Raw genomic sequence first — 12,500 nt, forward strand, 5'->3', positions numbered from 1 at the left:
GCTTGATTAGACAGATAAACCTCGATTGGACAGTTAAAGCTTGATTGGACAGTTAAGCCAGATTGGACAGTTAAAGCTTGATTGGACAGTTAAAGCTTGATTGGACAATTAAAGCTTGATTGAACAGTTAAAGCTTGATTGGACAGTTAAAGCTTGATTGAACAGTTAAAGCTTGATTGGGCGGTTAAAGCTTGATTGGGCGGTTAAAGCTTGATTGGGCGGTTAAAGCTTGATTAGACAGTTAAAGCTTGGTTGGTCAGTTAAAGCTTAATTGGACAGTTAAAGCTTGATTCAACAGTCTAAGCATTTGTAACGTAAATCTGATGAGCTGTAGCTATAGAATGAGTCTCCTTGGTTACTAGTCAGATCAACCCTCCAGTCTGACTGCATTTCGCCATCAACTGAGCTGAAGGAGTGTCCGGGACGCGAAGTACAAGAATGAGTCTCCTTGGTTGCTAGTCAGATCAACCCTCCAATCTGACTACATCTGACCATTGACGCGAAATATAAAAACCCGCCTCTTTCGATTTGAATTCCTTGACAGAGCTCCAATGAAAGGCTTATAGATTGTACCGCTAAATTATACGGTAACTATATGGTAATCGTACGGTAACTGCGGGTAATTATACGGTAACGATAAGGTAACCAGACGCCTCTGACCTTGCTGTTAATATCTGTCCTTTGGTTATATTTAAAAAAACTGATCGAGCAGTTCCCTTGACGTTCAGTTTCTGCGGTTTGCTCTCTCCTCTCTCTCTCTCTCTCTCTCTCTCTCTCTCTCTCTCTCTCTCTCTCTCGTTCCCTAATTTTCAAGTGGCTGGCAATGCTCTGTTAGATAATATTTCGCACCAACAAGCAGTACAGTAACTCAGTACATTTAGCCTTGCCTGAAATATTTCCCCTGTGAGAGATGACGGTTCCCACCATCCACTCACATGATGTAGTGTTACCTTCACGTGACTACTGCACACTGAATAAACAAGTCAAATGGTTTCCTGTATAACGTATTTATGTATATACTGTATGTATGTACGTATTTGTGTATGTACTGTATGTATGTACGTATTTGTGTATGTACTGTATGTATGTATAAAACGTCCAAGATTTATTTATTTATTTATTTATTTATTTTTTAAGCTTCTGTGGTTAGCTCGCTCTTTATCCCGTCACCTAATTTTAAAAAGCTGGGTCGGTTTTTGCTTCCTCCTTCAGATTATGTTCATTTTTGTGTTTCTGACGTATGTGGTTTAGGGACGCGGTTGGTGCTGCATGGGGAGGAGGGAAAAATCATAAAGGTGCTTTGGGGAGGGATAAAAAAAATTAAAAATAAAGCAAAATAAAGGTGCTTAGTTGGTCTTGGCGGGAAAGGTGAAGGACGTCGAGGATAATCAAGCTGGCTGTCGTTTTCTTCACACAGGCTTTGTTAATGTAAAGATATTTTGGGGATACATTAATAGGTTCATATAATTATCGAAAGTATATGGGATAAATTTTTAGGTCGCCATATAGTTATCTAAAGAGATGTAATGATAAATGAATAGGTCCTTATATAATCTATCTGTTCTATCTGTCTATTGCCAGACGCCTCAATCCCGTTCGGGGTGGCCACAAACAAATCGCCTCCACGTCGCCCTGTCCCCCGCCATTTCACTGCCCTGCTCCCAATTCACACCCTCCTCTCTCATATACCTCTCCACTCCATCCCTCCATCTCATCCTTGGCCTCCCCCTCCCTCTCCCCCTTCCACCTCACTCACATACACCGACCTCGTCAGTCTCTCACTCTCCATCCTCTCCACATGGCCAGCCCACCTCAGTGTATTTCTCCTAACGCTTTCTGTCACATCCACATCCATACCACAACGCTCCTTCACTTCCTCATATGTCAGTCTGTCTCTCCATGTGACACCACATGCCCCTCAAATGACTCCTTTCCACTGCCCTCATTCTTGGCTTGTGTCCCTCCAACAAGGGACAAAAGTAGTGAGAGGAGTTAATAATAAGCTTCTAAAATCGTAGTGAGAGGAGTTAATAAGAAGCTTTTAAAAATCTTATTTGGAAGAGTAAATATTGATAGATTAGCATGGTCATAGAAAATGTATGGAAACAAAACAGGCGAGGGGTAACTAACCTGTGCGTGAGTGTTGGTAGGTGTGTGGTGGTTGCGGATGCCGGTGCAGGGTCCTCTTCCTCCGTCAGCGTCTCCGGCAGGGGGGATGGCTCTGGGGCCTCTGGGGGCGGCAGGGCTGATTCCAGGATGTACACCACGCCGTCACTGAATTTGTACTCCTGCCCCGTCAGCCGCACACCGTTCACGTGCACACCATCTGACACGAGAAGGAAAAAATACAGCTGTAGTCTTTGCACTGTAACTTGGCCTAACAGTGTCATCTCTCTCTCTCTCTCTCTCTCTACTCATTAACGATCCTTCTTCCCACGACACACCACCATCTTCCCTTACAGACTCTCTCAACTTAACTCTACATCTTGCCTCCTCCTCCTCCTCCTCCTTCTCCTCCTCTCTTATAGTTGACCTATATTTATCTGACGGAACTGCTTCTCTCTGCAAGTTGATATCAAAGTCGTGATGTCTTGAAATTGATGAGGGGTAGTCACGACTCACGAGGTAGGCATGAGTCTCCTTGGTTACTGAGTCAGATCAACCCTCCAGTCTGACTAAACTCGGCCATCAGCTGAGATTAAGAGGGTTAGGATCGTCGTTAGGTTAGAGGCGAAGGAAGTACAGTCAATCTCTGTATTCACTCCACATTGCCGAACCACCTGTGTGTTACTTTTCTTAGTGGAGTGTTTCTATTATTAGTTCTTTTATTAGTAGAGTTTTTTTTTAATAGTTCTTTACTACACTGGCGCAGGTCTTCCAAATGTCCTCTTCAAATGGGTCTTTCACAGGTTGATTAGGATAGGTTAGGATGCAAGTGTAGGTCTGATGGGAACTGGGGGCTACACACACACACACACACACACACACACACACACACACACACACACACACGCACACACGGTTTCTATCTTTGTCGTTTCAGTCCTAGGTGGTTAAAATCATAGGGGGGTTTTCGCTAAGAATGTAAGAAGACAGGTTGAATGGCCGTCTCCGTATGGTAACGTTGTACATTTTTTTTTTTTTTTTAATATGGATTGTAAATATTCCACACGTTTTTACCGCAATGAACGTTCAAGGGCTCACATAAAACGTTTAAGGGTAAGAAAGGCAGTAAAGCATATCATGGCCCTTAAAACTAGTTATAAAAATACATAACATTTACAGTACATCCCTAATTTCAGAGATAATAGTGTAAACGTATTTATGGGTGATTTCCTAATTTTTGATAGATATATTTTTTTAAATCTCACCTTCCAGCACGTACTAGCGGCCATTCTTATCGATTTATACTTCATAAAATTCAGGCTGCCCTTCCAACACACGCCGCCCTTAATCATATGCCCCTCCACTTCATCCTTGGTCTGCCCCTCTGCCTTACTCACGTACCGTCTTCCACTTAATCTCTCATTCTACATTATTTCAGCATGGCCAGATATCAGGGCACGTCTCCTAACACTCTCCAGCACATCCGCATCAACACCACAACACTCCCCAACTTCCTTATTTGTCTTTGTCTCTGTTTAGCCCAAACGTGGCAACTGGAGGGCGCCCATCATCCCCTCACAGCTTAGGGCCACTTAAATGATAGTCTGTAAACCATGTGTAATATGCCAAGTAAATAGTTAAGGTGGAGGTTTTTGAAAGCCTAAACCGCAAGGAACACCGGGCAGGGAGTGAGTTGAGCCTCATCTCACCTCCCCTGCGCGGCAAAAACTTGGCCGTGTGAACCCGTCCCCGCCCTTCTTATACAATGACGGAGCGCGTTATCTGGCCATACCTCATGTTAAAACTGCACTGACATGGCTGATAAACAGTTCTGTGTAACCTTGACTGCAGCTCTGACATCACTCATAATTTATGTTGGTTGACCTATTATTGGACACTACCTGTTTCCGTTACTTGCATCTACGCGGGGTAATGTAGAATTACTGCAGTAATATTGTTATTAAGTAACTCCGGTCTGTCTGGCCGAGAAGACCCATCAACTGCAGGCAAGCAGCCAGCCCAGTAGGGCCGTCCCTTGCAGTGAACCGATCATCTCTTGCGGCAGAGAGCCCTTCGCCTCAGTGAAGCGCTGGGAAGAGTATGGAGGTTTGGTTCCCGGGTGAGCGCTGCATTTGCGTCTCTCCACCCTGTTAAGAGGGGCACCATGGTGGGCTCCACATCACTTCGTTGTCTGGATATATGCTTACCACCTGTGTTCCAGGAAACCATTAGGCTTGTCACTCAGTGTAAAGCCATCTGAAGTTGAAAGAAGAGTTATAAAAGTATCAGGAAGGGTGGGAGAAATAGGGAGAGAGGAGAACAACCACAGAAAAAGAATGATAGTGATGAAAGAAGTAGGCAGCACTACTGTACATCAAGTGAGAGGATGATGGTTCCCACAAAACTTCATCATTTCTGTACCAACGTTCACTTCTCATTCATGCGAGCTGTTAAAACTGCACCGACATGGCCTGCATAACAGAACAGTTCAGTGTAGCCTTGGAGGCTGCTGTTGGCTCTAAATTTCGGGATTTTCAAATTACTTAAGGTACACAATTTAATAATAATAATAATAATAATAATAACTTTTATCATTACTGTTATTATTGTTGTGATGATGATGATGATTATTATTATTATTGTTACTATTATTATTATTATTATTATTATTATTATTACATTATTATTATTATCATTATTATTATTACATTATTATTATTATCATTATTATTATTACATTATTATTATTACATTATTATTATTATTATTATTATTACTATTACTATTACTACTACTACTACTACTACTACTATTATTATTATTATACTGAGTTCACATGGTGTACTTCCCGCTACCGCATCAAAATCAAGTGAAGTGTTAAAACCGCACTGACGGCCCGGGATAATCTTTAAATCTCCCGCCAGTCAAAATATTATCTAAGGCAGCAACCGAAAAATCCCGGGTTCGATCCCAGGGCCGGCCATGATGAGACTTTTTTGGCAAGGTCTTTATGGATTGGCTTTCCGTTGTGGCCATGAGTTTATTTTATTATTATTATTATTATTATTTTATTTTGGTTATTATTATTATTATTATGGTTATTATTATTATTATTATTATTATTGTTTTTGGATATTATTATTATTATTATTATTATTATTATTATTATTATTATCATTATTATTATTAATATTGTTATTGTTGTTGATGATGTTTTTTGTTGCAGTTATTATTATTATTATTGTTATTATTATTGTTATTATTATTATTATTATTATTTTATTACAGACCCCGTTTTCTTTGGGGGATGTAGCCTACGTATATAGATGGATAGATAGATTACTGAATAATTTTTTTGGGGGGGAGGGGACAAGTTTTTTTGAAGTCATGAGTTCGATTCCCGGCCCTATTTTAATTTTTATTTTAAGGGGGGGATGTTTACTCCAGCCTGTTCGTACTGAGAACCAAAATTGGGACCTGGCTTGTACATTCGACGGTTGCGTGTGCCAGAGGGGCGGATTTGGCTAGGAAAAAAACTGAATGTCCGCCTTATGGAGTCTCGTGTGGTTGATAGGCACTAAGTTTCATTTTAATAGTCTTCGAAAATAAATGAATAAAAAAGAAAGAAAATAAACGGAAGCAAAAAAAATCCTCGGAGTGAAGGGGTTTTAGGAAGTTATATATATGTTAGTAATTTTTTTTTTTATTGGTAAGAAAAAAAGAATAGTTACCATAATCTCGGAAATTATATATATCGTCATTATAATATACGTAACTGCCCATTTTTCCATTATTTTTTTTTATATGTGAAGTTTGTTGATGGATGGATGCTAGAGAATTGTAAGATGGAGTTTTGTGTGTGTTTTAACCTTTATGTGCTGTATAATGCACTCCTCCCCCCCTCCACGCACGCACGCACGCTCGCACGCACGCAAACACACACACACACACACACACACACACACACAGGCAGTAGTCGCGACGTGGATGTCATACTCGGTTCACCTTAACATGACCCCACATTTCATTCTCTCATTGGATGCTTTGCCTTGAGAGATTAACGCAAGAATACGGTGCTAGTCACGAAGAAGTGTTGTGTAAAGGATGTCGAGATGTGGTAGTGTCTTTCTCTGCCCCTGAGCTACGGGAAATACATTACAGAAGGAAAAGAGGAATTTTATTGACAAATGTTTTCACTCCGGCTGCAATGACTCACCCCCAGCTTAAAAAAAAAAAAAATACCATGGTGTTAACTGGCATAGAATACCAAGAGTTGTGGCGACCGTGAGAGGGGTAACTCAGGCTCCCAGGCCGGTATTTTTGTTTGGTAAGGCTCCCTAACACCTTTACCTTTGAGATTTATTTTTCCAGAGCACTCATTAATATCCTGTTTTTCGCTCCATATGTCTTTTTAATATCGACATAGAGTGCATGACTAACACAAGAATATAGTACCGGAGCAGAATCAGAAATAAACCGGTAAGGAAGAGGTGTTACACTGCATGAATAACACACAAGAATAAAGTAACGAAACAGGATCAGAAATAAACCGGTAAGGAAGAGGTGTTAGTGAGCTTCCTAAACCGCACCAAAGTACCATCCTAGGGTTTAGTTTGGCTGGAATGGAGTGCGAGAGTTGTCCTGACCATGGGAGGGTTAAAGGTGTATAATTATAGCGGTGTACGGTACTGTTTTTACGGTACTGGCGTCTATAATTGCACCGGTACCTTCTATACCTCATTTTAGTGGGCAAGGATTTTTTTTTTTCTCATTTAATTCGTGTGTTCTTGGATGTAGAGGAGGAAGAAGACTAAGAGGAAGAGGAATACTAAGAGGAAGAAGAAAACTAAGAGGAAGAAGAAAACAACGTAAGAAGAGGAAGAAGAAGACTAAGAATAAGAAGAAGAAAACTAAGAGGAAGAAGAAAACACGGTAAGAAGAGGAAGAAGAAAGCTAAGAGTAAGAAGAGGAAGAAAAAATTAAGATGAAGGAGAAAACGAAGAGGAAGAAAAGGAAAAGAAAGCTAAGAGGAAGAAGAAACCTAAGAGGAAGAAGAAAACAAGAGTAAGGAGAAAACGAAGAGGAAGAAAAGGAAAAGAAAGTTAAGAGAAGAGAACTGAGGGTAAGAAGAGGAAGAAGAGAGTCAGGAGGAAGAAATATAAGAGGAAGAAGAAGGCAAAGAGTAAGAAGAGGAAGAAGAAGAAGAAAACTAAGAGGAAGGCCAAGAGTTCCCCCACGGTCACTAATATAATATAGATAAAAGCAAGTAATGAGGGAGAGGGAGGGGGACAGTTAGTGGTGTTTCGTGTGTGTGTGTGTGTGTGTGTGTGTGTGTGTGTGTGTGTGTGTGTGTGTGTGTGTGTGTGTGTGTGTGTGTGTGTGTGTGTGTGTAGGTACTAGTGGCAGATGGCGCAAGGGAAACACACAAACACGCTTTACTTTCCTCTCTCTCTCTCTCTCTCTCTCTCTCCAGGAAGCAGTGTTTGACTGCCTAGTGAGTAATTGCCTTATCTCTTATAATTTTCTTGTCAGGGAGCCTTGTAAACCCCCACCGACTCTATCATTATCAGTGTATACCGCCTCCACCGCACAGGGGACGAATATGTATACTCTAAATAAGGGCACGTCCACACCAGATGCTTGCGGGTGCGGGCGGGAGTTTTGTATCACCGAAACCCATACACGTGACCCTACCGAATGCGGGCGGGTGCTCCTGAAGGCTGTATTTAACCAGTATCTCTGCTGCTACCGAAGGTGTTACTGAAGGCTCTGTAAACTCCCCCAGGTCAAAAATTATCCCTGAACTGAACAAAAAACGGTCTGGAGATTTGGAGAAAGAGAAAAAATGAGAAAAAGGAATCTACAAATGCTTCATCGGGTTCCTGACGTTAATGTGGATTTTTTTTTTTTTCGCCATTTCACCACGAGAGGTCTCCGAAAATCTATATAAAAAAAATGTGAATACAAAAATAAATGAATAAATAAGATAAAATGAAAAAAACAATGTCATCGTGTGGGAAAAGGTATATTACATTGTTTGTCTCTTGTTTATTATTATTTGTGTGTGTGTGTGTGTGTGTGTGTGTGTGTGTGTGTGTGTGTGTGTGTGTGTAATTTAGCTTCACTGGCCTTAATTAGGTTGGGTAATTGGCAGGTAGTGGTAGTTGTCGTTGTGATATTAATTAGTGGTTATTTATCCTTACATGTAGCAAGAGTAGGAAAATACGCTGTGCTGGTGTGTTGCTAAATATATGCCATTGGTGATAGTAATAAAAATTCCTCCTCCTCCTCCTCCTCCTCCTCCTCCTACTACTACTACTACTACTACTACTACTACTACTACTACTACCACCACCACTATTACTACTACTACTACAACTACTGCTACTAAAACATTAACATCAGCTGTTACCATTATTACAACATTTTCTTAGTAGACCCCGTGGCATGCCCTCCTTTACAGTTTATTCCTACGTATGACACATCCATCTTCTCTTTCTTGCCAATACACACAATGTCCATGCAAAGAAGGTATAAATAACATAGTAGGAGTATCTCAACGTGACATCGAGAGAAATAAACTGGTAAGGAAGAGGGTCATGGCGCCTTTCAAAGTCGACAAGTTGAAACGGGAAATTTTTTTAGTACTAGCAAATTTATACCTTCAGGATTCTTACTGGGACTTTCTTGCAAGATGTTTATGTAGTATTTTTAATTTCAGTTGTACGTAAAATAATTCCCTGAAATATGCATAATGATGCAACACTAGTAACCTCCCAAGCTGAAATTGTGAGCGTTGGTAAAGCAAGAATTTTTGTTTCCTTTTTCCAGGCTAGCAGTAAAGGAGGTGGCTGTGCTGTGGGTTAACTACCGTGTGCAGGGCGTGGCCAGGACTGCACCGAGGGGGGTTTGACGGACTGAAGGTAAGTTAAACCACACCTTGGTATGTTGTCACAGTATTGTGTGGCTAAGACATACTTGAGTATATACGAAATGTATATATATATATATATATATATATATATATATATATATATATATATATATATATATATATATATATATATATATATATATATATATATATATATATATATATATATATATATATATATATATATATATATATATATATATATATATATATATATATATACCGTGTGTAGGGCAGGTGGTATTTTATTCTGAGTAACGCTATACGATTTTACTCAGCTGAGGGGAACCATGCTCGACAGAGGGTTAATAATCGCAATTTGTCTTCGTAAATGAATATCAACACAGCAACAAAAACTGGATGAGAAGGACCAGTTTTTTGCTTTACATTAGTTGGCTGGTGCTTGGTATATGCTAACTCCTCTGTTTTTATTTTCTGGCTTGTCAGTTATAATAAACCCTTGTGTAGAAGAAACTGTACAAGAAACTTAAGGTGAAGTACTAGACGATGTTTATGGAGATAGCTCGGTCATCATACAGCATCATAAGGACAGCCAGAAGTACCAATAAAAAAAGATGTTTGAAAATACAAATACAGGTGTTACATAAGGAGACAGTTTCACCCAAAATGTTTACTGCGAGCCAAGAGGAAGTTTTCAGAAATTTAGAGTGCGATGACAAAGGAATTAACGTAAATGTTGAAGAATATTAGATTTTACAGATGACATGGCCCTTTTTAGTGAGCCTTGGGAGGAAGTACAAGCAATAATAGGTGAATGTGAACAGGGAGAGTGTCAAGGCTTGAGGATGAATATGAAGAAGGCGAAAATTGTGTTTGACAGACATGTACAATCAAATACAAGTCCATTCACCTGCCTACCTCTATCTCATTGCTAGATTCACAGACACTTGCATAAAACGTAGTGGACAAAGATGCACAGTATCAACAAGGATGAATGATAATATGCGCCTGAGTCCAGTAGGAGTGAAATAAAGGCAGGAGAGGCGAACAGACTTTAGTATTACGTTCCCGTGTAGTAAAAGCAGATGAAAAGTGGAATATTGAGGAATACCTATACCGAGGGCAGACAGTTTAGGCAGACCAAGAGTGAAGCAAAGCGAAGACTAGAATGGGATGGAGGTCTCTTGGCAAACTAAGTAACTACATTAAGGATAAGCAGTTACCATTACGACACAAGAAACGCAGATACAACCAGTGTGTCTTTTCCCTCCTAACCTACGGATCGGAAAAGTGAACTGTCAAAATCCTTGGAACGTTATTAGAAGTGCTTAAAGAGGACTGGAAAGGATTGTTAGGGTTGACATGGAGAGATGAAAGTAGAGCTTCGTGGCTAGGAGGACAGAGGAAGGTAGAGGAAATAACTGCTACAGTCAGAAATCATGAGTGGATGTGGGCAGGTCACGTCCTTCTTAGAACTTATAACAGATGGACAACCAGGGTAATTGAGTGGCAGTGCAGAGATGGAGTAAGAGGAAGAGGCAGACAGAGGACAAGTGAGAGGAGGAGGCAGACAGTGCACGAGTAAGGGGAAGAGGCAGACAGAAGACAAGTGAGAGGAAGAGGCAGACAGGGGACAAGTGAGAGGAAGAGGCAGACAGGGGACAAGTGAGAGGAAGAGGCAGACAGTAGACGAGATGGTGAAATGTGGCGATACGCTGGGATTGGATGAAACGGGCTAACTGTCAATAGGTCAGAGTGGAAAAAGCTGGGAGAGGCCTTTGTCTTGCACTGGACTGACTCATGATGATAATTATTTTTCTTTTCATAGGCATTTATGTGTATCCTTTTTTTTATATCAGCAGGTTTCCATAGCCACAAGTTTTAATTCCTTCAGTACGATGATGCATTTCTGGTTCTTGCTGGTACTAGACGATTACACACACACACACACACACACACACACACACACACACACAAGATTTTAATAACCTCGGGATGTACTTTTCGAACTGGAGGGGTAAGATAAAGCCTTCACGAAATCCCTTCGTAAAATCGTATCATCAAAAAGTCGTCTGGAGAAAACACGAATAATATTACGAAGACGTCCTGGGGGTGAAGGGGTTTGCGTATTTTCCCACCTGAAGTGTATAGGAACATTCCTAAAAAAAAAAAGAAAGAAAAAAAAAGAAAAAAAGGTTGATAGAGACCGTTTTTTGCCGTTAAAATCGTTGACCGGTTCTTGCTATATGATTTAATTACTGTTTTTTTTTTTTTATTAGTTGCCTTGTTATTTATCTTAAAATAGAGGGGCGTTTATTTGCCTTGTTTGTCTACGTATTTTATTGATTTATTTTGATCATTTTATTTTATTTATCTAAAAGGCTTGTGGCTCTAGTTTAACCTCTTCAATACGTTGCCCTCTTTTTCTAGCTTATTCTTGCCGCCACCAGATTTTTTTTTGTTTTTGTTTATTTATCCAAAAGTAGGTTTGTGTCCCCATTTTTAACTTTTTCAATCCGACGACATCATTTTCCAGCTTGTTCTTGCCGCTACTAGACGAATTTATACAGAAAATCACATACTAGGTAAAGGAGTAATGAAGTCTTTATGTAACCAGTAGTAAAGGAGTAATGAAGGCTTTGTTTAACCCCTCTAGCTCGAAAGAATGGCCTGTCCTGAGCCAAGTAAAGTCACCTGGAGACGATTTTATTTCAGAAATGCCACCAAGTAGGGAAGGTGTTATTGAAGGCTGTATCTAACCTATGCTGTAAAAATGGATAGATAGATAGATAGACAAAGATAGATAAGTAGGTAGATAGCTAGGTAAGTAGATACACAGATAGATAGATTGGTAAGTAGATAAACAGACAGATCAGTAAATAGGCAGATGGATAGATACTGGGGTTACTGATGGCTGTATCTAAGCCTCGCAGTAAAAGTAGATATATAGATAGATAGATAAAAATAAATAGATAGATAATGAAAATAAAAAGCACAAAAAATATATATATAAATGTCTCCCAGGCTGAGTAAAACCGTCTGTACATGGCAGGGATAATTGAAATAACACGTCCTGGTAGCGATGGGATTTTATCGTGTTTTTTCCTACTCAAACTTAGCGCCAAACCCATCCACACAAAAACTGGTTGATGAAGACCGGTTTTTTCCGTTAAATTCGTTGGCCGGCGCTTCCTCTGTTATTATATCGGTTTAGTCTGCTTGTCAGTTAATGTTAAAAATAAAGTTGAGTGTTTTTAAAATGTGTTTATTTGATACTGGCGGGTGTTTGCTGTAGTAGGGTATTATTTTATTGATTTGGTTTGCGTGTCAGAGTTGAAATTACGTTTTGTGTGTGTGTGTGTGTGTGTGTGTGTGTGTGTGTGTGTGTGTGTGTGTGTGTGTATTGGCGGGTGCTTGCCTTAGGGTACTATTATATTGATTTGGTTTGCTTGTCAGAGTTAAAATTACGTTGTGTGTGTGTGTGTGTGTGTGTGTGTGT

General features: G+C 39.9%; 1 protein-coding gene across 1 annotated transcript in view; it reads right to left on the reverse strand.

Moving 5' to 3' along the window:
- Positions 1–12,500, reverse strand: part of LOC145407229 (uncharacterized) — an 82,817-nt gene that overhangs the window by 16,626 nt on the left and 53,691 nt on the right. The window contains exon 3 of the mRNA XM_080278264.1: positions 2,131–2,326. Coding sequence (XP_080134390.1) covers positions 2,131–2,326 — 196 coding nt within the window. The remainder of the gene's footprint in view (positions 1–2,130; positions 2,327–12,500) is intronic.

This window comes from Coenobita brevimanus, chromosome 72, assembly GCF_032717465.1.
Source record: "Coenobita brevimanus isolate Jiangsu-jjx chromosome 72, ASM3271746v2, whole genome shotgun sequence".
Taxonomy (NCBI): Eukaryota; Metazoa; Arthropoda; class Malacostraca; order Decapoda; family Coenobitidae; genus Coenobita; species Coenobita brevimanus.